This window comes from Bos mutus, chromosome 1 (genome assembly GCF_027580195.1).
Source record: "Bos mutus isolate GX-2022 chromosome 1, NWIPB_WYAK_1.1, whole genome shotgun sequence".
Taxonomy (NCBI): Eukaryota; Metazoa; Chordata; class Mammalia; order Artiodactyla; family Bovidae; genus Bos; species Bos mutus.
Window position 1 is genome coordinate 139198749 of NC_091617.1, and position 27468 is coordinate 139226216.

General features: G+C 40.9%; 1 protein-coding gene across 1 annotated transcript in view; it reads right to left on the minus strand.

Moving 5' to 3' along the window:
* Nucleotides 1–27468, minus strand: part of DSCAM (DS cell adhesion molecule) — a 692286-nt gene that overhangs the window by 249769 nt on the left and 415049 nt on the right. Inside the window, exons 9-10 of the mRNA XM_070363231.1 lie at nucleotides 21752–22030; nucleotides 4527–4646 (exon numbers count right to left, since the gene is read on the minus strand). Coding sequence (XP_070219332.1) covers nucleotides 4527–4646; nucleotides 21752–22030 — 399 coding nt within the window. The remainder of the gene's footprint in view (nucleotides 1–4526; nucleotides 4647–21751; nucleotides 22031–27468) is intronic.

Sequence of the window (27468 nt, forward strand, 5' to 3'; positions counted from 1 at the left end):
AGCATCAGTTATCTCTTGCATCAGCAGCCCCTCTTCACCCCTCAGCAGCTAAAAAGGGGATGTCCCAGTCCCCAGGACAGCAGTTGAAACCCATTTCCTCCATAATAAATGACATACATTTGTTTAGCTATGGATTTCTTGACACACAGTTGAGGCCCACCATAGTATTAAACCTTGATTTTTTTCCCCCCTAAATCTCCTTTAGACAAGAGGTTTTGTTTGTTCATATAAAATACAAAATAAAAAAATCGGGAGACAGAAGTGAATATCTTAGATGTTGTGAATCCAGACCCAAGGTCAAGAATGTAATAACATTATTTTTCAGCAAAGACTGCTTCATTTCTGTAATAGCTGCCCTTAAACCACTGCAATTTACTCTGGAATTCTGCAGCCTCAGGATTAAACTGTTGAAACTCTCAGAGAAACAGCTTGAATCTATTTTTTTCATTTTTTTCATTTTTTTTTGGTCACATATAGGGGAACTGCACTTAAGATCTTAGTGACTATTTGATTATGGGAAACACATTCCATAAGCAAGACTAAATTTTTCTTAAGACACATCTTTATCATTTGCATAAATATAATAATAATATACAACTTCCTCATTATATTGCAAATATTAAAAAAAACAAGCATAATAATATGTAGTAATATTTTCATCATAAGAAACAGGCAGTACTATAAACTTCAGGAAGGAGTATAAAAATGAACAAAATGATGACAAGTGGCCAGTACGTATGGAAATCTATAGAAATTACTTACTCTTTGAACCAGTAATTCTACTTATAGAAGTTTATCCACAGAGAAAAAAATAAACACATATACAGAGACCAATGAGATGGAAGTCACTGTGACACTTTAATAATAGTGAACAACTGGAAAAAACAAACACAATTCCAACAGTAGTGTTGGACACATCTGGTTGCCAAGCGTCTACCTTCTCTTCTTACTTAGCGAAGTAGCTAGGGTTGCAGTCACGATGGCCGTATTTAGCTGTGACACAGCCTGCAGACACCCAATGGTGAGGGGCAAACAGACCAGTGAGATGTGAGCAGAAGCAATTTATGACACATTCTGGAGAGGTCCTTAGAGGGAACTGACTCAGGTGGCTGTGACAGCCCTCTCTCTGTACTCCTGCTTCTCCATGGAAATGCAGAAGTGGCCACCAGACCTCAATGGCCATTGCTTAATGGTGGCCAATGCTTTGGTAGAATGGCAGAAGAGACAAATGTTAACAGCGTGGGTCCCTGATGATTGACGGGAGAAAAACTACTCCTGACCTAGCTATACCCGGCTCCTCTTATGATACAGCTTTCCTTATGGCTCAGAATCTGCCTGCAATGCAGGAGACCCCAGTTCGATTCCTTGGTCAGAAAGATCCACTGGAGAAAGGAGTAAACCCATGTGGCATTAAGTCATTGAATTCAGTCCTAACAAAGGCAAGAGAACTTAGATGTACTTATTGATATATGACTGTAAACTTGACAGAGACATTAAAAAGTCACATTGAACCCATATTTGCTGCCCTGGAAAGACATTCATTGCCTATTGTGAACTGAAGAAAGATTATGGGTCAGGAAGAAGAATGTGCTTGCAATTTTTTAAAGACTCCAAATTATATGTTTATCTACAGATCTATATATGTATATTTGCCAGGGGACAGGTCTGAAAAACTAGGTAAAAGAGTTTATAGTATTTATCTTTGATTATCTTTGATTGATGTATTTAAAGGGGAATTTTAACTTTAAAAAATTGTTTGCTGCAATTGTTGATTTTTCTTTAATGATTTTAAATTGTATATGAAGTTCAAAGATAAAGAGGCTTTTATAATTTAATTTGCACACCAGTGATGGGAAGGCATAAGACGTCTGTAACACTCATAACTGACATAGGGTTATTTAATCTATGAAAAATCTTCTTATAACTAAATGAGATATGGAGATAAGTATGCAAGTAACATGAATAAGAAATTCCCCAAAGGGGAAACAGAAATGGTTTGTAAACAAAGGATAAAATGTTGCAAACATCATTAGTAATGTACATTTGTAAATTAAAACGTTCACCCATCACAAAGTATGAGATGGCTGGATGGCATCACTGACTCAATGGACTTGAGTCTCAGTGAACTCCGGGAGTTGGTGATGGACAGGGAGGCCTGGTGTGCTTCGATTCATGGGTTCACAAAGAGTCGGACACGACTGAGCGACTGATCTGATCTGATCTGATCTGATCACAAAGTAAAGTTTAGGGAGAAAAGGATATTATCGAGCTGGCAAGGGTGCAAGACACACACAGCCTCATCCTGCTGGTCAGTATGTATACTGCCCTGATACGTTCCAGTGTGTCCTGGGCCAGTTCAGACCAAGAGCCTTCAGTGTGGTCATGGTATCTTTTGCTGTGTGTTCAGTTGCTCAGTCATGTCCGACTCTCTGTTACCCCATGGACTGTAACATACCAGGTTCCTCTGTCCATGGAATTTTTCAGGCAAGGCAAGAATACTGGGATGTGTTGCCATTTCCTTCTCCAGGGGATCTTTCTAACTAAGGGAAAGAACTCGAGTCTCTTGCATCTCCTGCATTGGCAGGTGGATTCTTTACCATTGTGCCACCTGGGAAGCTCCCTGCACATCTATATAAACTACATTAAATCAAATATATACTGTTTGTTTCCATGTAATGCAACATTCAGCTATAAGCATGGCCCCAAATAAAAAGGGATTGGGCAGATATTCTGAATAACAGGATTTTATTCTGGGATAAACTGTTTTTCATGTGGACAATGTATGTGGCATGCTGCAGGGCAGTAATCTAAGGGATTTAAACAAATTTAACTGATTCTGCCCCCAACAAAATGGTGTCTATCCCTCTCTTTCCTCCCTCTTCTCCTTCTTCCTAAAGGAAATACATTCAAGCCGACTATGCGGCAAGAATGCCATTTGCTTTTCTTCAATTGTTGTTACTTCCACAAGAAAGCGCAACATGCTACATATGTTAAGCCTTAGATTGTTAGAAAAAATGTCACTATTTACTTATTTACTTGTTGTTTTCTTATTTATCCTATTGATACATATTGGCCTTCAACTGCTTAATAAATAAGTTACTGAATCAAGACATGTGAATGAGAAAGGAAAGAGAATTTCCAATATATTTGTAAGCATAGTTAAGGAAACCTTCCTGGAAAAGGGCTTCCCTGGTGGCACAGATGGTAAAGAATCTGCCTGCAATGCTGCAGATCAGGTTCAATCCCTGGGCCAGGAAGATTCTATGGAGAAGGAAACGGCAACCCACTCCAGTATTCTTGCCTGGAGAATCCCATGGACAGAGGAGCCTGGCGGGCTACAGTCCATGGGGTCACAAAGAGTTAGAAACAATTGAAGTGACTTAGCAGCAGCAGCAAACAGTTAAGGAAACTTTCCTGGAGAAGGTGATAAAATAGACAAAAATGATTTTTACCATGTCTAGAATGGTTCCCTCATTGGTTTCCACACTGCCCATTTTTATTTATGTAATGTTTACAATGTTACTTGATACGGGGAAATTATGCTGTGCCTTTGAAGAGAAAGTATGATTAAGGGTGAAAGTTTGTTTTTAAGAAGATAATACCCAGATGATGTTTTATATCTATGTTATCTAGGTAAATAAAACAAACTAGTTCTATTTTAACCTTCTAAAGCCACCTAACTTTACTTATCTAAATACTGGGGAAATAATTTCAGAGAAGGCAATGGCACCCCACTCCAGTATTCTTGCCTGAAAAATCCCATGGATGGAGGAGCCTGGTAGGCTGCAGTCCATGGGATGGCTGAGTCAGACATGACTGAGCGTCTTCACTTTCATTTTTCACTTTCATGCATTGGAAACGGAAATGGCAACCCACTCCAGTGTTCTTGCCTGGAGAATCCCAGGGACGGGGGAGCCTCATGGGCTGCTGTCTATGGAGTCACACAGAGTCGGACACGACTGAAGAGACTTAGCAGCAGCAGCAATTTCCAACAATGAGTAATTCTGACAGTTTATATTTGTTTCTCCACGTGTATGGGGTCTCCAAGCAGATCACTGTTGTCCAGTATAGGTGGTCAACAGAGAGCTTCCACAGGTGCTGAAACAGTGTGTGAATAACCTGCCTCCCCAACAGGGTCTCTCCAGCAACACTTCATGGCCCAAATGAAAACACTCAGGTGTTTACTAGGGGTGTACACAAGGATGTACACACTTGGTGGAGGTGAGGAAGGATATGTTTGTGAGAAACATCTTTGGAAGAAATGCTCATTTTTGGCCTTTTAAAACAGGGGCCCCAACCTCTAGGACTGGTGACTTGAGGTGGAGCTGCGGTAATAGTAGTAGAAATCAAGTGCACAGTAAATGTAACACCTTAGAGTCATCCGGAAACCATCAGTGCCACTTCTCCCATCCGTGGAAAAACTGTCTTCCACGAAGCCGGTTCTTCCTGCCAAAAAAGCTGGGGACTGCTGCTATAGAATATACCATACGTTTGGTAGATAAGAAGCAAACCAAGTGACTTCATACCTTTAGAGAATTTCCACACGATGGTGGGTACAGGGTAACCCTCAGCTGAGCAATTGAGGATGACAGCCTTGCCATAAATCCCATCCTGGTCCCGTGGTTGAACCACAAACTTGGGAGGAACTGAAAAAGAGAGAAATGTCAGCAGTAATTCAGACAACACTGCAACTTATCAAAGGTGTGATTTAAAGAAATTCAAGAATTTTAACATATGGGAAACCACAAAGAACGCTTTACAGATGTGGGGAAATAAAGCATAGGATTTGTAATTAGGAACCATCTGAGGACGTAATCCCAGAGCAGGTGATTTGTCTTATTATATCAGTGAGCTAATGCAGACGGAAGTTGACTTGCACTGGGGGACGCTGGATTCTGGAGTGTGGCAGTTTGACTAAACCAAGGGAATGTGACATTTTGTTTTTGATTTGTGTAATGGCAAATCTTCAGGGATCCACTCTTGGGTGTGAAAGGTTTAAAGCATCGAGTATCTATTCTTCCTCTAACAGGAGACAAAGGGAGGATTAATAGGCTCTTCCTAAAGGCAATAAAGAACACAACATGGTATTGAACTTTTTCTAAAAGTCTGATGAAGGCACATGGACCATTATTCCTGACATCAATATGCCTTCTGTGCCAAAAGGGGACTATGGAAGCCAGTTGAATCGAGGAGCCAAGATGACTTTATAGAGTACCTATTTAAAAATATATAGATTAAGTAACTGCTTATTTGATGAGTTTTGTGGGATGCTGAAAAAAAAAAAAAAAACACCATCCCTATGCAAAATATACACATGTACTTTGCTTAAAACATACCTGCCAAGAGAAAGCAAGTGTTTTGAGTTAAGTTACTTGGCATCACTGACTCAACGGACGTGAGTTTGAGTGAACTCCGGGAGTTGGTGATGGACAGGGAGGCCTGGTGTGCTGCGATTCATGGGGTCACAAAGAGTTGGACATGACTGAGCGACTGAACTGAACTGACTGTGATTTTAGATTATTCCAGTCTTCTCTTAAAGAGAAGAAATAGATTTTTCCTAGGAGAGGTAGCATCTAAAGGTGTTAGAACCCAGAAATCTCTTTCAGCAGATTCGTGGCTAATTGTAGGATGGATTTTTAATGTGGCAGTCACAAGGTTATATGAAAGGACGTGGATCACGTCAACCATTGACTAAATATTTAACAAATGTGGGGGTTCTTCCTCTTCTTTCCACAATTCCTCATAAGGCTAATCTTCTCTGCTTTGCAATTTCCAGAGTTCTTCATTTAGAGACAGAAACGTGGGCTCATGTGTTATAGATATATAGGAATTCCAGCCACCATGAGAAATGGACTGAGGAGAAGGCTGTGCTTGTGCCTAGTCCCTCCAGTCACGTCCTACTCTCTGTGGCCCCGTGGACTGTAGCCTGCCAGGCTCCTCTGTCCATGGGATGTCCCTGTCAAGAATACTGGAATGTGTTGCCATTTCCTACTCCAGGGGATCTTCCTGACCCATGGATCAAGCCCACTTCTCTTGTGTCTCCTGCATTGGCAGGCAGGTTCTTTACCACTAGTGCCACCTGGGAAGCCCAGGGAGAAGGTTAGAGTCTATGTTAGTTAGGATTTTAGAAGCACACTGAAATGGCATGAGCCATAGTGAACGTTACTTTACCCATAAAACAGCCAAGAAGGTGGAACTGACATCAAAACAGGAAGCAGCTAGAGATGGAACTCATTGCTGTGTTTCTCAAAGAAACAGCAGAGGGTGACAGCTAAGAGCGCAGAGCCAAAGGCTAAACACCTGGGTTCACTCTCCAACTTTGCTGCTTCTAAGTGGGTCATCTTGTGTAAGTCGTCAAATGTTTCTTAGCTTTTATTTCCTCATCTGTAAACTGGGGATTCATTTTATAGAATTGGTATGGGGATAATATGAGTTAAGATTATAATAATTCTTAGTACCTGGAAGATATAAAGTGTTGTAGGAGTGTTGGTTAATTTAGGATATGCAGGTATGGCCAGCTTTAACATATCATGAACAGTTTCCAATCTGCAAATTAAATATTTGCACAGCCAATAGGTCTTCTCATAATGAGCAATTTTACTTCACTAGATGGTATTCTGAGACAAGTGTACTCAATACAATCTAAATATATTGAAAATAAGGTGATAAGGGATGTCTGTCTCATGGTGAGAAAATTTTCTAAGAAAACAAAAGGCTGGAGATTTTATAAAGCAAAGTTTTTTTTTTTTTTTTTAGCAAAATTAACCTAACAATCACAAGGGTAGATTGCAAAGTTTAAGACATCATGTCAGAATCATTCTGTCCAGGATGGTAGGTAAAAAAATGATCGTCTACATTCAATGTCTATTTGGTTGAAATTTTGCTAAGAGCACTGAATCCCTCATCAAATGGACAGAGGAATTCCTCTGGAAGAATGTCTAATTATCACTGATCCATGATCCCTCCCCTCAATTTGGTTCTAACCCAAAGAAATGTTATTTAAAAACTTATCAAAGAGGTTTACATGGAAAATAACCACTGACATCTTGTAAGTATAAGGCAATTACAGATGGAAATGGCTCATAAAATTGAGAATTCTTTCATATGCTCTCTTCAATCTCCTGGAATCAGGTACAGGACAGAGAAGACTGGTGTACTGCAGTCCATGAGGTTACAAAGAGTCAGACGCGACTGAGCGACAGAACAGCAACAACATCAGGTACTAATGACCTTCTCTCAAAATGTGTCACCTATCCTCAGATTCTCTTCCTCTTCACTGCCATGGCCTAGTCATGATGGATGGACAGGATGTGTGATGAAGTGTCTCCATCCATCTGGTTTCAGTACCCCAGGCTGGACAGCTCCATGCATTTTGCCATGGAAACACACCAAGAAAGGAGTCTCTGCTGTCTCAGGGCCTCCTCTAATGTAACACTCACTCACTTTCATGGGTGCAACCCAGAAAAGTGGGAGACGATCACCCACCAATGAGGTATGGGCATCAGGATAAATGTCCTGTTTTTCCATCCTCCAAACTTATGGGAGAACTGTGAGCTGTACTCTAACCTGTGCTTCTCACACCAGAAGGCATCAGCATCACCCAAAGCATTGATTAAAACCCAAGTTGCTGAGCCATGTCCCTAGAAGTTTTGACTCAGTAGGTCTGAGGCAGGATCCAAGATTCTGCCTTTTCTAATGAGTTCTCATTCTAACGAAGAATTCTCAATGAAGAATTGGTGATTTTGACCTGTAGTGTTGGAGAAGACTTTTGAGAGTCCCTTGGACAGCAAGGAAAGCAAACCAGTCAATCCTAAAGGAAATCATCCCTGAATATTCACTGGAAGGACTGATACTGAAGCTGAAACTCCAATACTTTGGCCACCTGATGTGAAGAACTGAGTCATTAGAAAAGACCCTGATGCTGGGCAAGACTGAAGGCAGGAGGAGAAGGGGATGACAGAGGATGAGATGGTTGGATGGCATCACCAACTCAATGGACATGGGTTTGAGCAAGTTCCGGGAGTAGGTGATAGACAGGGAAGCCTGGTGTGCTGCAGTCCATGGGGTCACAAAGAGTCAGATGTGACTGAGCAACTGAACTGAACTGACTGAATGAGTTTCAGATAATGCTGTGGGTAGAGACATCACCTTTGAGAACCACTGTTCCGTGTGATGCCTTGGAAGGTTCCCAGAAGGAATGAGCCCCAGTTGACCTCAGCAGCAACTAGCTCATTAAAGCAACTTTTATAGATTTTCCCCCTCCTTTCTTGATCTCATTTCCCTTCATTCTTTCACTCTGGGTTTCAGGAATTACACGTTGAATAAATGATCTACAGCCAAACCTGTGACTAACACTGCTTTCAGTAGGAATTTAAGCTGACACAAGGTGAAAATTGGCTCTTATCTGGATTTCTGAAACAACTTCCTAACTGGGATATGTGCTGCCTTCTGGCCCACTTGAAAGCATTCAGCACACAGTCAGGTGAAAAATCCTTCCAAGACACTAATCACGTGATGGGACTTCTGTGATTAACATCATCAGTCCATCACATTGTTTCTGGACATAATCCAAACTCTCAGAATATTTTGAAGTCTCCTTATGACTTGGGTCCTCAATCTCCAGCTGCATCTCTTGACAGTCTTCTCTTGCAGGGCTTACACTATTCTATCTATTCTCTGGGTCCCCCTGGTTCTTCACATGCATGCTAAGTCACTTCAGTCATGTCCAGCTCTGTGCAACCCCATGGATGGTAGCCTGCCAGGCTCCTCTGTCCATGGGATTCTCCAGGAAAGAATACTGGAGTGGGTTGCATTCTCTTCTCCAGGGTCTTCACATAGGCTTCTGTATTTCTTTAACATATTATCAATAATTATTATTTACATCTCAGCTCAAATTTCACTTAGCTTGGGTGCCTCCCCAGAATCATCCTGCATTACCCTGTCATAGCCACAGAAGTTTGGTGTTGCTTGGTTAAATTCCCGCCTCCCACACCTGGCTGCATCCTTGGGGATACAAGAACCATCCTTTTCTTGCAGACCGTCACACCCCAGCACACAGTACAGTGCGGGAACACAGAAAGTATTCTGCAAATGTTTGCTGAATGGACAAAGCAATGAATGGAAATTATGATTCCAGTTTTAAAGACTAGAAAACAGATCTTATCCAAAGTACCATGGCTCAGTCAACAACTCAGATCAGAGAGACCCTTGATGCACAAGGTCTCTGAGTAGGATGGGTCTGGAAACACCATCTGACAGAAGAAGGCACAGGGCACTGTAGGAAGATTTTGGCCAAGGAGATACAAAACTGGACGTGGAACAATTACAGAGCTGTTGGGACAGTTGTGATTTTGGCCTAAACTAGTGATAGGACACAAAGACTGAAGATTCTGTATTTTCTAAGTTATAATTCTCCTAAGTAGCTGTTTTCCTTTTTAAAATACATACATATACATATATATGTTTATGCATGCTAAATTGTCTAGTTTTGCCTGACTCTCTGTGACACTACGGACTGTAATCTGCCAGGCTTCTCTGTCCATGGGATTTTCCAGGCAGGAATACTGGAGGGGGTTGCCATTTTCTCCTCTAGGGGATCTTCCTGACTCAGGGATCAAACCCAGTCTCTTATATCTCCTGCATTGGCAGGTGGGTTCTTTACCACTAGCACCATCTGGGAAGCCATATATATATACAAATAAATGTTTATGGACAGAGGAGCCTGGCGGGCTATACAGTCCTTGGGGGTCACAAAAAGTCAGACATGACTGAGGGACTACGACTTTTCTTCCTTTAGGATGTATACATATCATATATATATTTGGGCTTCCCTGGTAGCTCAGATGGTAAAGTGTCTACCAACAATGCAGGAGACCTGGGTTTGATCCCTGGGTCGGGAAGATCCCCTGGAGGCAAGAATACTGGAGTGGGTTGCCATTTCCTTCTCCAGGGGATCTTCCTGACCTAGGGATTGAACCTGGGTCTCTCTCATTGTAGGCAAACGCTTTACTGTCTGAGCTACCAGGGAAGCCTATATATATATATATATATATAAAAAAAATATATATAAATATATATATAATATGCATATATCATAAAGGAAGAAAAGTCGTAGTCCCTTGGTCATGTCTGACTTTTTATGACCCCCATGGACTGTATATAGCCCACCAGGCTCCTCTGTCCATATATACACACACACACACACACACACACACATACACACATAGGTTTCCTTTTATTTGCATAATGCTTCATTTGTGATGGACATTTCTGCCAACATAGTTGGCTCTCCAATAGTGAGAATTTTCCAGTGGGGATGAGGGTGATTAAAGAGATAGAAGGGATGGGTTTAAGCAAATAATTATGTCGCATCTCCAAAAGGCAATGCAGGCCACTGTTGCCATATATTTCTATGAGTCATAATCGCACACACACTCTGTATGGCACTCTCTAGGTCCATCAACATCTTATAAATGACCCAATTTTATTCCATTTAAAATGGTTGAGTAATATTAATTTGTATATATGTACTACATCTTATTTTTCCATTCTTCTGTTGATGGATGTTTAGGTTAAGTAAGTCATAAAGAGAAAAACAAACACTGTATATTAATACATGTGTGTGGAATCTAGAAAAATGGTATGCTGCTGCTGCTGCTAAGTCGCTTCAGTTGTGTCTGACTCTGTGTGACCCCATAGACGGCAACCCACCAGGCTCCTCTGTCCCTGGGATTCTCCACGAAAGAATACTGGAATGGGTTGCCATGTCCTTCTCCAATGCATGCATGCATGCTAAGGCACTTCAGTTGTGTCCGACTCTGTGCGACCCCATGAACAGGAGCCCACCAGGCTCCTCTGTCCATGGGATTCTCCAGGCAAGAATACTGGAGTGGGTTGCCATTTCCTTCTCTGAAAAATGGTATAGATGATCTTATTTGCAAAAGAGAAACAGAGACACAGATGTAGAGAACAAATGTATGGATACCAAGGGAAAAAGGCACAGGGGTGGGGGGGAATTGTGAGATTGGAATTGAACTATATACACTATTGATATTATGTATAAAATAGATAAGTAATGAGAATATTCTGTAGAGCATAGGGAACTCCACCCAGAGCTCTGTGGTGACCTAAATGGGAAGGAAGTCCAAAAGGGAGGGGATTTATGTATAACTGCATCACTTTGCTTTACAGTAGAAACTAACAGAACATTTTAAAGCAACTATAATAACAAGTAATTTAAATAAATAAATAAAAGAAACAATAATTGCAAGCACATTACTCCTGTCCTCCTAGAAAGAGTAATTTTAGATGTATACTTTCTAAAATACCCAGTCCTGTCATGCAACCCATGTAGCCTGACAGTATCTGAAGTTTGGAAAGGATTCTTCATGGTGCTTAAAATGACGGTTGTTTACATGATCATTGGCTTTTGTCTATTTATTAAGGGGAAGAATGATTTTTCTGTTTTAAAGGGAGGAATAGCTTGTTTGAAATTGAACAGGTATTTTTCAGTGTTAGATACAGTCCAGTGTTTTATGTCTGGAATTCATGGCTTCTAAATAGCTATGTATAGGGAAACAGTGGAAACGGTGACAGACTTTATTTTCTTGGGCTCCAAAATCACTGCAGATGGTGACTGCAGCCATGAAATTAAACGGTGTTTGCTCCTTGGAAGAAAAGTTATGACAAACTTATACAGCGTATTAAAAAGCCGAGACAAGACTTTGACAGTAAAGGTCCATATAGTCAAAGTTATGGTTTTTCCAGTAGTCATGTATGGATGTGAGTTGGACCATAATGAAGGCTGAGTGCCAAAGAATTGATGCTTTTGATATGTGGTGCTGGAGAAGGCTCTTGAGAGTCCCTTAGACTGCAAGGAGATCAAACCAGTCAATCATAAAGAAATCAATCTTGAATATTCATTGGAAGGACTGATGCTGAAGCTGAAACTCCAATACTTTGGCCACCTGATTCGAAGAGCCGACTCATTAGAAAAGACCTTGATACTGGGAAAGATTAAAGGTAGGAGGAGAAGGGGACAGCAGAGGCTGAGATGGTTGGATGGCATCACTGACTCAATGGACATGAGTTTGAGCAAACTCCAGAAGATGGTGAAGGACAGGAAAGCCTGGTGTGCTGCAGTCCATGGGGTCACGAAGAGGTGGACACGACTAGGAGACTGAATAAAACTACAACCATAGCCATATGGAGACTGAATAACAACAACAATCCATAGCCATATGGGTTTCCCAGGTGGCTTAGTGGTGAAGAATCTGCCTGCCAATACAGGAGACAAGGGTTCAATACTGGGATCAGGAAAATCCCCTGGAGAAGGAGCTGCCAATCCACTTCAGTAAACTTGCCTGCAAAATCCCATGAACAAAGGTGCCTGGTGGGCTACAGTCCAAGGGGTTGCAAAACAGATGGACATGATTTGACAATTAAACAACAACAATAACAAAGTAGCTGTATATTTCCAAAGAATGGCTGTAGGTTTCCCTAGCTGTCAACAGGGATGGGAATTTCTTTTTATTGAAGGTAAAACTGGAAGCTACTTTTGTGGTGGCAGTGGAGGGTGGCGGTGCTGTATAAATAGATTGCCATTCTCTGCTGGATGGTATTTAATCAAGATAGTTAGTTGATCAAAACTCTAGGTTAGATTTATGACACTGGAAACTAGACTCCAATGGCTTCCTGTTATACCCAGAATAGATGACCTGGCTCCTCCCTCCTCTCCTATTGAATGGTGAGCACACGGGTCTCTGGCTGTCCTTTGAAACACAAAACCCACCTCTGACTCAGGGTCTTGGTACTTGTTTGCCTCTCTGCCTGTAACTGGATTCCTACAGAGAGACCTGTGACTCAACCCTCCCTTTTGTCAAGTCTCTTTTCAAAAATCTCTTCAGAAAGGCTTACCCTGTCCAGTCTTTGAGGGGAAGGATTAGTTAGGGAGCTTGGAATCTACACGTATCCACTGCTATATTTGAAATGGATAACCAACAAGGTCCACCATATAGCACAGGGAACTCTGTTCAATGTTATGTGGCAGCCTGGATGGGAGGGGAATTTGGGGGAAAATGGAAACATGTATGTGTATAGCTGAGTTACTTTGCTGTCCACCTGAAACTATCACAACATTGTTAACTGGCCATACTCTGATATAAAATACAAAAATGAAAAAAAAAAAAAAAAAGGCTCACCCTGTTCATCCTGAAACTCCATTCTCTTATCACTCTCATTCCTCCTACCAAGTTTTACTTTTCATAGCACAAGTAGATGTCTGATATCATCTGTATGTTCATTGCCTCTCTCCTGCACTGGAATGTAAGTCTTTTTTTAACTTCTAAATATTATATTGGAGTATAGTTGTCTTGGAGAAGGAACTGGCAACCCACTCAAGTATTCATGCCTGAAAAATTCCATGGAGAGAGGAGCCTGGCAGGCTACAGTCCATGGGGTTGCAAAGAGGTGGGCATGACTGAATGACTAAGCACACACACAGTTGTTGAACAACTTTGTGTTAGATTCAGGTGTACAGCAAAGTGATGCAGTTATACATATCCACATATCTATTCTTTCTCAGATTATTTTCCCATTTAGGTTGTTACTAAGTTTTATGAGGCAAGGATTGGGTCTCCCCATATTGACCACTCTGTATAACCAGCACTCAGTTCTTGTTCAATCACTCAGTCCTGTCTGACTCTTTGTGACCCAAAGGACTGCAGCATGCCAGGCTTCCCTGTCCTTCACCATCTCAAATCCATGTCCATTGAGTCAGTGATGCCATCCAGCCATCTAGTTCTCCATTGTCCCCTTCTCCCCCTGTCTTCAGTCTTTCCCAGCATCAGGGTCTTTTCCAATGAGTCATCTCTTCACATCTGGTGGCCAAACTATTGGGGCTTCAGCTTCAGCATCAGTCCTTCCAATGAATATTCAGGACTGATTTCCTTAAGGACTGACTGGTTTGATCTCCTTGAAGTCAAGTCAAGAGTCTTCTCCAACACCATAGTTCAAAAGCATCAATTCTTTGGCACACTCAGAGTATCTCTTATTAAACATCTTATAAAATAGATGCTTAATAAGTATGTTTTGGAAAAAATGAATGGATGAATGAAGCAACATGAGAGAATGAATATGGTGTCAAAAATTGGGTTAACAAGTGGCCTTTACAAGTTTTATTTTCCTGCCAAATGAAGGTCAAGTAGGAGCTTTTTAGATAATGTGTTTGTTTCACTATGTGGTGGCTCATTATTAAAAGGCAGAAACACGGGCTCATCATAAGATATAAAGAAGTGTAAGAAGACTGACCTTTGGAGTCACAGACAGGAAATCATAATGTTGGCAGCTTGCCCTGCAGTAATGCAGAGCCAATAACAGGAACCAAAGGGCGGGCGTGTTTTGCCATTAATTCCAGTCCTTTCCCTCAAAATGGTTTCACCAATACCAAGGTCACCCAACTGAGTGTGACATTAGGGTCATCATCTATCCACTGCCAGTGTAAGCCATGGGGCACATGCCTAAGTGCTAAGGGTTTTTTCCTCCAACTTCCTTTGTGATAACAGCTAATTTATTTTAAATTAAGCTTTCATAAATCTTCCCTGTGACCCAAGCTATCAAAAATGTGCTAAGCTGTACAATGGTCCAAAGCCATAAGACTCTGGTATGAGGAATAAGCAGAAACTGAGTCCCCAAATTCCATTTCTCTCATTTCTTTTTATCCTACACCTCAGCTTTACAGCCTCAGTTATCACCTCGTCTCCCAGATACAATTTATCCCCATATGCTGCAGTTTCTTCAGAAGTACAGTTTCTTCAGAAGTAAGTGTACTATTACCTTTTTGACTGTATTCCCTAGGCCACTATTCTAACTAATTGTCTGATGCTTGGGATTACCACCTGGCCTCCTCCATGTAAAGTGTCCTCAGTCAGTACCAAAGTCATGTACATGTGAGTGGAAGAAAAGGAAAAACAGAAGGAGAAGAGCAGGAATGGGAGTTACCACCCGTTGGCTTTGCTCAGTTGTATCTGACTCCTTGTGACCCCATGGACTGTAGCCCACCAGGCTCCTTTGTCCATTGGATTCTCTAGGCAAGAATACTGGAGTGGGTGGTCATTTCCTACTCCAGAGGATCTTCTCAATCAAGGGATCAAACCCGTGTCTCTTGCATCTCCTGCACTGGCAGGCAGATTCTTTACCACTAGCACTACCTGGGAAGCCCTCATCCCATTTTACAAATAAGAAAATTGAAGTAAAATCTAAGTAAAAATAGGTTAAGGAATATAGTCAAGATGGCACAGCTAATGGGTGTCCAGATCCTGATAGAGATGAAAGGAAACAGAGGGCAGAGAAGCAGGGAGGGGGTCTGGGGAGTCAGATTGACAGGCCATGGGGTCTTTGCTGGGTTCTCTTATCTGCAGAGCCACAGCCCATTGACTGATACCATATGTATGCCCTACTTCCAAGGGCATTATTCCAAGGGCTAGGACTTCTGAGGTTCCCCATCACTTCCTACATCAAGCATGTACTTGGTCATGGCAATAAGCAGGTGGGCTGACTCTGATCATGGCACCACTTGTGTCTTAGCTGGTCCTGTTTATCCCTCACTGGCCTCAAAACACATGTCTGAACACCTCTGTCCTCCTTTGTACTCATTCATTAAAGGAAGAGGAACTGGAAAGCCCTGCAACTAGCTGGGTGGTAAGGACATTTACAAATGTTATCTGATTCCATTCTCTCAGCAACTCCAAGAAGTATGTCTCATAATTTCTATTGTACAGATGAGGAAACTGACTCAGAAATTCAGTTGCCTTTTCTAAATCATATAGAAGATGAACAAGCAGAAACGTGGACTTTGGTTTACTTATTAAAAGTTCCAGTGTTGCTGTATTTTTCAGTTTCTTTCTAACCCGACTTACACATCAGAGTTGATGGTTCTCGCTTCTTCCATGAAGTCCATCAAAGCCACAGAGCTCTCCCTTATTACAGCTCGCTTTGCTCTTTGGCACTGTCACTTGGAGACTTTGCAACCACCCTAGCTGCAAGAAGGCAACTTCAAAGTCTTCAAGGTCCTTGTTCTAGTTCTACTTTTCCCAGGTTACATCTCAGACCAAAAACTTTAAAGCCTCTTAGAGAAAAGCATTCCCCAACTGATATTAAAGATTGAAATAAAAACCCATATAAGTATTCTCTAATACTGTTTGCTGTTTTCATGTGGGTGTTATTTCTCCAACTTAATTTTGCATATTTTTCACCAATCAAAGGACAGATCATGCTCCAAAGTTAGCAAGTCTGCAGTTTGCAATATGGAACTCACATTATTCTAAATGGCAACAATAAATGATAAGATTCTTTATTTTACCTAAAGATATATTTAGCTTATCTGGAATGTGATCTAGCTAAAGTGGTAACAAAATTCAACGACTTGACCATTCAAACTAAAATTAGAAATTCTGAGAGCAGCTGCCTGATCTAGCTATCTAAGAAAAAAGGCTGTCACTCATGGCAGCAATTAGTTATTCAGGTAGAAAGTTCTCTGCCCCAATTGTGTGCTAGGGGCAGAGCAGAAATGAATGAGATACTGTGTTTTTCAGATCTAGAATTTCCTTTGGCTCATTTTTTTTTAATGTTTTACACTGCTCTTCTGTGTTGCCTATGTATTCAACTCATTGCACACATCTTTTCATGTGAATTTTTCAAAATGTTTATGATTGTTGTTCAGTTTCTAAGTCATGTCTGACTGTTTGTGACCCAATGGACTGTAGCACTCTAGGCTTTTCTGTCCTTCACTGTCTGCTGGTGTTTGCTTAAATTCATGTCCATTGAGTTGGTGATGCTATCCAACTATCTCTTCCTCTGCTGACCCCTTCTCCTTTTGCCTTCAATCTTTCTCAGCATCAGTCTTTTCAACTCTTCACATCAGGTGGCCAAAGTATTGGAGCTTCAGCTTCAGCATCCGTCTTTCCAATGAATACGCAGGGTTGATTTCATTTAGAATTGAATGATTTGATCTTGTAGGCCAAGAGACTCTGTATTCACTCATGGCACACATAATTTCATTTGAATGTTTCAAAATGATTGTGATAGCTACTTTAAAACATTGCTTCTAATCCCAACTTCTGTATGTTCATTAGGTTGTTTCTTTTATTTATTTTTTTCTCTTTTATTTATGGCTCACATTTTCCTATTTTTTTTCCCATACCCAGTAAATATATGTAAGGCATTGTGGATATGCTATGTATTGATAGTCTGGATTTTGTTGTCTTCCTTTTAAGAGTGTTACATGGTATGACTGCAGACAGTTAATTTGCTGGTGAAGAAGTTTATCCTGTCAAGACAACTCATAGCCTTGTTGTTAAGGCTGGTTTAGAAGAACCCTTATTCCAGGACTAGATTAGGTCTCTTTTAGTTGTGGCTTCTCTGAGATTTCAACTGAATTCCCTGTGTATTCTCTACTCTGATTAGTCAGAAATTCAACACTTCTCAGCACTGTGTAATTCTTGGAATCTTTAATCATGTCACATTTTCCTGGTAGCTGTTCTCTACTAGATCTCATAAAGTCTCACCCTACGCATGTGAAGCATAGTACCTAGCTAAAGACTCAAAGGGAACCCTATACAGATATTAGGAAATCTTTCTTTGAACAGGTCCCCACTCCCTAGTACTCTGCCCTGAAATATCTAGCACCTCAATAATTCTAAATGTTAATCTTTGTTTATCATCACCTGAAAAGTCACTATTATCTATTTTGGCTCTTCATCCTGCTATCATGGTTTGGAAAGTGCACCAAGCAAAGATCTGGGGTGCATTTGGGGAACAGGTCATATTTATCTCAAGGACCACACAACCCTCTACTGTGTGTTTCACTGCCTGAAAAATGATTACTTTACAAATTTTTGTCTAGTTTTATAATTGTTGATGGGCTTTCCTGGTGACTCAGATGGTAAAGAATCTGCCTGCAATGCAGGAAAACCTGGGTTTGATCCCTATGTTGAGAAGATTTCCTGGAGAAGGGAACGGCTAACCACTCCGGTATTCCTGCCTGGGAAATCCCAGGGACAGAGGAACCTGTGGGGCTACTGTTCATGGGGTTGCAAAGAGTTGGATATGACTGAGTGAGTTACACTTTCACTTTTCATAATTGTTCATGGTAGGAGGATAAATCCATTGTGTGTTACTCTCTGATGACTTTTTAAATTTATCTTTTAAGTTACTTGACCCCAAACATGGCTGTCTGAAATTTCCAACCATTTCTGTTGGTTCTACCTTATGGGGCCCTACTAGGATTATTATTATATTAGTTTGGACATATTCCATTGGTAAAAGAACCCAATTAACTAAGTCAAGGACCTGGATCCTCTAATAATCTCTTTGCCCTGCCACATACAGTTTTTCCTCTCTACTGGCTCATTCCCTTTAGTATGTAAGCTTCCCTTGTCCCATGTCCATATCTAACTTCCTTTCCATTTTTTCTGCCTCCTGCCACAGCAACATTCTTGAAAATATAAAAATAAGTGTATTTTCTTGAGTTTCCACACATTCAGTTACCTCCCTTTCTTTTTTCTCATTCACTGTAGCCACCCCATTGTGCAAGGTCAAACCAGTGTTCATCTTCCCCCAAACCCAATGAACAATTCTTGGTTTTCCTCTTTTTCTACTTTTGGTGGGACATGATATACTTTATTATGTATCTTTCCTGATTATTTGCTATTTTGCTTTCAGGGCCCCACAATCCACTGGATTTCTTCCTGTTTCAGTGACTGCTTTTTATTCCTGTCTCCTTTGTGGATTTCTCCTCTTATTCTGAAATCTTAAATTTGGAATGCCTTGGGTCTAGACACTCTTGTTGCTCTCGTATGGTTATTTCCCTGTGACAACTGCTACTCCTTACATCTTTTCAACTTTTGCTGCAGACACTTTCATCTACCTGACTAGGCAAAATATGTACTCCAATTAAGGAATCTTCTTTCTCACTTGCTATAGTCACTTTATAACATGTTTTGTTTGCTCTGCCTCCAAAACATATTGCAAATTAAAACTGCTTCTTATTACCTTGACCCACTACTTTCACTCAAGTCACTTTCTATCTTGCCTCAACTTCTGAAATGCCTTCTTATCTACTATCTTTGCTTTCTGAACCAGTCCATTCTTTACACAGCTGCTAGTGTGATGATCAAAAACATAAATCAGGTCATGCTGCTGGCTTAAAGTCACCAATGGCCTCTCTTTGCATTTACAGAACAAAATAGACTTCTAAAGTAGTTGTATATTCAAATTACCTAGGGTATGTGGACTTAAACTTCCCTGCATTTTATAATCAGCTTAGAAATTTTACAAATTCTGGTGTAAATTTGGGTCCCCCAAATTTACCCATTGTGCTTGGGTCCCCCCCACCACCCCACCAGTGATGTTTATTTATTTGGACTTCAGCCTAGACATCAGGCATTTTTTAAAGCTCCCCAGGTAATTTTAATATGTGAAAAAATTCAAGAATCATTAACAGATGATTTTTGAATTTAAAAAAAGAAAGAATAATGCCCCAGAGATTTGGAAGATGGATCTGCTCCCAGAGATGGTGATTTACTTGTGTTTAGTTTGGAGAAGGAAATGGCAACCCACTCCAGTACTCTTGCCTGGAAAATCCCATGGATGGAGGAGCCTGGTAGGCTACAGTCCATAGGGTCGTGTGTTTAGTTAGGACTAGAAAATAGTCATCAGTGTTTTCTTAAATCTCTCAGGAGATTTCATAGTGAAGTCCAGATTGAAAACCAGTGCCCCACATCATTTTGTCCTTGACTATTTCTCCAGCTACTGACCTACTTGTGAAGCACATCTTCTTTCTCAGGGCTGTATTATCCAACTAGTGATTCAATGTTAATTTCACAGAAGCTTATTTAACATATTTTTTAAAACAGCCACAGAGAGACACTAATCAGATTATGGTCATCTGCATTATCCTGATTGGCTGAGCTCAATTCCAGGTCACTTGACTTTTGCCTTGGTCAAAAAGTTCACCTGCCTTTCCTGCAAAGTCAAGCAATTCACAGAACACTCGTGTACATTTTCATCTAGCATTTTTCTTCTCTGACCTGGATCCTTCAGAGTAGATTATATCAGAGTCAGGCTGATGTACTCCCTGTTTTGACCTTTCAAATGATAGTGAGAGTCAGTTCTTCTCATAAGAAAGCATTTGGGAAGCAGTACTGGAGCAGCTTCCATGTTTATGTATCTTCAAAACTGGGGAAAAAATCATTGCTCCTAATTTTATTAGTATAAGGCCATTTGTGCCTTTGGTTTGTATCTAATTGAAGGTAGATGTTCTGATTTACTCGGGGAAACTCTTTTTCACAAATACAAAGTTGGTTTCTTCATATGAATTCTAAGTATGCTTCACTTTATTCTGTTGCCAACTAGCCAGAATGGGCATTACTTTTCAGCAGAAAGGAAGGAGAAGTGTCATGGAGACCAGGTGCAAGGTCTGAGAAAGGACTTGGGAATCTACAGCTCAAGAAAGAGTTTGCTCAGATCTACTGACTGTCTTGAAGGTAATGGAATCCATCCCTCTTGATAACTATGATGAGAGCCCTGTGTTAGAGAACTTTAAAATCCTGCATTGGCAGGCAGGTTCTTGCTTAGAAGGTAAAAAATCTGCCTGCAGTGCAGGAGACCTCAGTTCAATCCCTGGGTCAGAAAGATCCCTGGAGAAGGGAATGGTAACCCACTCCAGTATTCTTGCCTGGAGTATCCCATGGACAGAGGAACCTGGTGGGCCACAGTCCATGGGGTCACAAAGAGTCAGACATGACTAAGAGATTTTCACTCACTTTCTTTACCACTAGTGTCACCTGTGAAGCCCCAAAATGCAAATAGTCAACATTAATATAAATCTTTAATTTCATACAATTACTTCTGCAATGTGGGTGAGTATTGTATGGGTAGATGAACACATACACCTCTAGAAGAAGCATGAAATCACAGAACATCCATGCTCCACAGACACTGGAGAACACTAGCTTCTCATTTTGCAGGTAATGCATGTGAACCTTAATGAGAATTAGGAGATCTGGGCAGAGATGTGAAATGAGACTTGAGCTTACATTTCAGGTTCACTGAGAGCCCTAGAAAAATTTTCTGCAAATTAAACTACCTTCTTTCAATTTTTTCATAAATTTTTGCCATACTTCACTTAATTTAATAGATGTTTCAGTACCCTTCGCAGATAATGAGAGATTTAATGCTCAACAGAAATGATGAAGAAAAGAAAACTACATTTTAGAAACTAGAAAACAAAAACATATAAAAGCTACCTTATATGTTTTGACTTTAGAAAAACTGTGATATATGATTTTGACAAATAGTATTTTTAAAACCATCAGTCTAAATGATAATACAAAAAGTGCTATAAGGTAAATTCAACACAGCATGTGTTCATGAGCTTTGGGCCTCAACTATCACTGGGTTAATGTAGGGAAGCCCTATTTCAAGAAATATATCCCATGGACCCCACATCTTCATCCACACATTTCTTCTTGGCTAATTTTTGAAATTTCATATTTTAGGTAAATATCAATTAAACCTTGGTTTGGAGTTTAGAGGAGTTCATAGTTGGTTCCTACAGCTGTGTGTGTGTGTGTGTGTGTGTGTGTGTGTGTTTGAATGGGAATTCTAGTTACTTTGAATATTTCAAGGAAACACCATTGACGAGCGTTATTGAATTTGACTGCATGGATGCCACACAGCCTCAGTCCCTCCTTACCTCTCACAATTAGCTGGCTTTGGTGCTCCACAGCTGCTGCCTCATTGCGGGCTATGCAGGTATAATTCCCATTGTGCATCAGGGAAAGATTGGAAATCCTTAAGGAGCTTGTGAAGTCAATGTTGTCAATGGTCACCCCAAGGCTTGCTGGGATTGGCCGGCCATCTTTCTGCCAGGTGATGGTGATGGGTAAGTCCCCTGAGACCACAACGCACGGGATGAAGACCCGCTGTCCGATGGAGAACCTTGGAAACTCAAAAGGCTGGATAAAAGGTGGAACTGAAAGAAAAGAAGAAGTAATAAAGGAAAGATGATAATGAACTGTCATTACTCTACATTCTCTTTTCTTTAACCCTCTTGCATGACATTGAAAGAGCAATACAAGTCACTGCTACAGCATACACATATATGAACTAGCAGAAGATTTGAAATAGGGCTCTCCTGTTCTTTGAATTTTCTTATTGTTCTAAATGATAAGCATGGGTTAATTTGTATTAATACTGCAGAAAATATGCTTAATCTAATTATTTTGATAAAAATGTTTTAAATTCAATAATCATTTTTTAAAGGAAATACTTCAGGTTCTGCATTTTTCAGTGTAAATGCCTTGAAAGACGGCTTTGGGATTGGCTTTCTCTTGGAAGCTTTTAAAAATGTGTTCAAGAGATTTCTTTCCTGCCTTGCTAATACTAACTTTACAATTACTGTTTTCCCTTCAATCCATTCCACACGTTTTTAGTAAACATACTTAGGTCTATTGAAGAAAGAGATTTCAGTTTTATTATTAAATACTTTTAAAATATCCAATATCCAGCCAATAGCAAATGTTAATTTAAAATGTTTATGTTAGGATAATTGCACAGTTACTCAGTTCTTGTTATTATCAGTCAGTAAGTTGTGTCCGACTCTGTGACCTCATGGACAATCATGCCAGGCTTCCCTGTCTTCACTATTTCCTGGAATTTGCTCAGATTCATGTCCATTGAGTTTCCTCTGTACCCCCTTAATTTTGCACATTCCTTGCCCATGATCTTATATTATGAACTGGTCCGTGGTCAGTTTTCTGAGTTGAGGAGATGTGCTGCTACTGAAGATAAGGTTATAACCTTCAGCTCAGCCAGCCATGGACACAGCCACACTCCATCTGGAATGCTATGTTTTCATTTAATTTCCCTAATACACTCTTATTTTTCCCTCTTGACTTAGGATCATTCTTCTTGGCAGCTTCCTAGACGGCCTCACAGGGTATCAGCATCATAAAATAGTCAAAATGGCACCAGAGGAGCCAATTTTGGATTCTCCTTTGGTTACTTATTGGTCATGAGGTCATGGGCAACCTGACAATGTGCTCTTCCTATCAGTCTTTTGGGGTAGTTATTCATAGATTATTAAGATTTTAAGCCCATATAACTTAATGTAAGCCACTTATTATGCTAGGTGATTTCATAAAATGAAATTATGAAATAGCAGGATGTCTGCAGAATTTATTCATTAAATCAGTCATAGTTTCATTTCATTATCAACTCAGGGGAGATGTAAGGAATCCAGCTAAGAAACAACTGAATGGAAACCAGTCATTCATTCATTTACTGAAGAAGTGTTTTTTGAGCAGCTACTGCTGCTGCTGCTGCGGCTAAGTCGCGTCAGTCCTGTCCGACTCTGTGCGACCTCATAGACGGCAGCCCACCAGGCTCCCCCATCCCTTGGATTCTCCAGGCAAGAGCACTGGAGTGGGTTTTGAGCAGCTAGTATGTGCTCAATATTGCACTGTATGTCAGTATGTCAGACAGCAATGAACATGATATACCATCTCTACCCGGTACAGCTGTCATGCATGCATAGTCATAGGCTGCTATGTTAACAAAGCATAGCAGTGGCTTTTCTGTTATTTAGTATTATGGGTTCGATCCCTGGGTTGGGAAGATCCCCTGGAGGAGGCATGGCAACCCACACCAGTATTCTTTCCAGGAGAATCTCCACAGACAGAGGAGCCTGGTGGGTTACAGTCGATGGGATTGCAGAGTTGGACATGACTGAGCAACTAAGCACACGTGCATGCGCACACACACACACACAAACACACACATGCTTCTAGTGTTCTAGAGGAGGTGGGAAGTTAGAACTCAGAATTGCAAATACAGCCAGAATCAGTAAGCAGGTGGCTCAAGTTAGACCTTACCAGAGAAACAAGCAAGTAAACAAACAGCCAAAGGTACAGACAAGCATGCTGCTGCTGCTGCTGCTAAGTCGCTTCAGTCGTGTCTGACTCTGTGCGACCCCATAAACGGCAGCCCACCAGGCTCTGCTGTCCCTGAGATTCTCCAGGCAAGAACACTGGAGTGGGTTGCCATTTCCTTCTCCAATGCATGAAAGTGAAAAGTGAAAGTGAAGTCTCAGTTGGCTGACCCTCAGAACACATGGACTGCAGCCTTCCAGGCTCCGCCGTCCCTGAGATTCTCCAGGCAAGAACACTGGAGTGGGTTGCCATTTCCTTCTCCAATGCATGAAAGTGAAAAGTGAAAGTGAAGTCGTTCAGTCGTGTCTGACTCCTAGTGACCCCATGGACTGCAGCCCACCAGGCTCCTCCGTCCATGGGATTTTCCAGGCAAGAGTACTGGAGTGGGGTGCCATTGCCTTCTCCAACACACAAGCATAGTCAGTGTCAAAACTGCTGTGGATACTCAATGTGAAGTTATTAATAGAACTTTGGGTCTGCAACAAGTTGGTCTGATGCTAAGAGACAAAGATCTCAGGATGGGTTCTACCTGGTAATTACAAACCATTGAGTTAGTGCTATTTTACAAATGTAGGTAGTATGGATTTTGTTTCTGTTTTCTCTTTACACTCTGATTCCTCTGTAGCTAAGCCTTGCCTCTGTTCTTGAAAAAAAGAGCCCTTTATCCTGTACAGGCTTCCCTGTAGCTCAGATGGTAATGAATCTGCCTGCAGTGCAAAGGATCCAGTTTTGATCCCTGGGTTGGGAAGATCCCCTGGAGAAGGGAATGGTCACCCACTCCAGTATTCTTGCCTGAATAATTCCATGGACAGAGGAGCCTGGCAGGCTACAGTCCATGAAGTCGCAAAGAGTCAGACATGATTGAGTGACTAACACTCTCTATCCTGTAAATTCTTCCTGCTGTAAGAAGACATTCTCATATTTAATAAGTATTGACAGCCTACAACCTGTTTAGATCAAGCTGAATTACGCTTGGTTTGTTCATGGTTGTCATGAGGTGGGGAAAGTGCCAAGCTGTACCAAGAGTGTTTGTATTTCTCTAAATCTTGCCCCAAGTGTCACAAATGTTTATTCCACGTGTAATATTAGCATGTAATAAACTGACATCTTTAAAATAAAAAGTAACTGCATTTCCTCTTCTTTGGTTTCTTTTTGTTTGTTTTTACACAGTGAAAGCAAGACTTTTAATGATGGTCTTGAAAGATGTGGTGTTGGGTGGGCAGGCACCCCTGGGACATTACAGCAAGCACTTTTATCCTCTGGAGCACAGACCCCTCCCCAGTTCCTCACTGGCTGAATATTGTGGGGTTACAATGTTCCCAGACATTGCCTAAGTCCCATATTCTTTCTTCTCCCTTCCCATCCTAAGTCCATGTTTCTCAACAAAGACTATAGTTTATTTCTTTCCAAACATCCTGTTAGCATAGGGACTCTCCAGGTGTAAGCTGTTAGGTAAGACTAGCTTGCCAGTAATTTTCCAAGACAATTCTTTGGTTTCTTACACACAGAAACCTAGTTGTGAGTCTTCTCAGATGAACCTAGGCACCCATTGCTGGCTGGGTGCTTCTTATCTGAACTGGAGATCATTTTTCTAAGGTAAATCAACTTTGGAGCCAGACTCCCTGGGTTTAAGTCTGGCTGTGTCATTTTAGTCTGGAGAAGGAAATGGCAACCCACTCCAGTACCCAGGGAAATCCCATGGACAGAGGAGCCTGGCAGGCTACAATTCATGGAGTGGCAATGAGTCCTGCATGACTTAACAATTAGCCCTCTCTCTGTGCCTCAGTTTCCTTATTTGTAAATCAAGGTGGCAGGGTGGGGGCTTCTATGAGCAGTGGATGAGTTAACATAGGGGTTAACAGAACTTCACATGCACCTGAATTGGTTGCCTTGCACCAGGCCTTTACTGAAGGGAAAAAACAAAACAAAACAAAAACAACAACAACAACGGAACACCCAAGTGAAACAACTGGACAAGGTACAGGACTCCTCCTTTCTTATCAGTTATAATGGGAGAGGAAAGAAATAGATAAGGACTTACTTTCTAAACCCCAGATCAAGAAAGAAAGATAAGATAGATACCTTTCAACCTATCTGTTTAATCAGAAAACAATATGGGGTGTAGGCTGTCAATACTCATTAAATATAGGAGTGTCTTCTTCACAGCAAAAGAAACTCACAGCATAGAAAAATGGCATGTGAATATCATTTGCAAAGAATGGAGGCAAGAAGTACCTACACCCATGACTGATTCATGTCAGTGTATGGCGAAAACCACTACAATATTGTAAAGTAATTAGCCTCCAATTAAAATAAATTAATTAAAAAATAAATAAAAAAATAAAAACAGGAAAAAATGTGTAGTAATGAGTTCTCTGAGGAGTTAAAAACCATAATACATAAAAAATCAATTGGCTATTAAAAAAAAGAAGTAGCTACAGGAGAATCCATTTTTAAAAATTCATGCTTTCCATAATTCTAAAATATCTGTAATTCATTGGTTTATAGAACTCTAGGACATATAATTATAACTTCAGAAATAAATTTCAGAATATTTATCCATAAAGTGACACTGCTGGAAATAAAGACCCCAAAGCAGTGAAAACAAATGTCAGAAAGCCAAGGAATATTACTCAGCCATAAACAAGGAGTGGAATTGTGTCATTTGTAGAGATGTAGATGGAACAAGAATCTTCCATACAGAGTGAAGTCAGAAAGAGAAAAAACAAGTATCATATAGTAATGCATATTTGTGGAATCTAGAAAAATGGCACAGATGAACCAATTTGCAGGGCAGGAATAGAGACTCTGATGTAGAAAATGGACATGTGACTCGGGCAGAGGAGGGTAAGGTGGGATATATACACACACACACTCTATGTAGAATAGAGAGCCAGTAGGAAGCTGCTGTATAGCACAGGGAGCTCAGCTCAGTACTCTGTGATGGCTGGGATGCGGGGGCAGGAGCCTGGTCCGAGAGGGAGAGCACGTATGTATACATACGGCTGATTCATGCTGTTGTTCAGCAGAAAGTAACACAACATTGTAAAGCAATTATACTCCAATTGTTGTTGTTCAGTCGTTCAGTCCTGTTCCACTTTTTGGAACCCCGTGGACTGCAGCACACTAGGCTTCCCTGTCCTTCACCATCTCTCGGAGCTTGCTCAAACTCATGTCCATTGAATCAGTGATGCCATCCAATCATCTCGTCCTCTGTCGCCCCCTTCTCCTCCTGCCTTCAGTCTTTCCCAGCATCAGGGTCTTTTCCAATGAGTTGGCTCTTCATGTCAATAATAATAAAAAAGGAAGCCTAGGCACTAACCCTCACTCACGTCACTCAGAGGACAATCCCTCACTCTGAACATTCTATTTTAAACTTTTGCAGCACTCTTATTATCTCATTTCTTGGTCTCAACTGGATGCTGAGAACTGGCATATTGACAAGGGCTCAGTAAGAAGCCACAATAGGTAAGGTTAATGT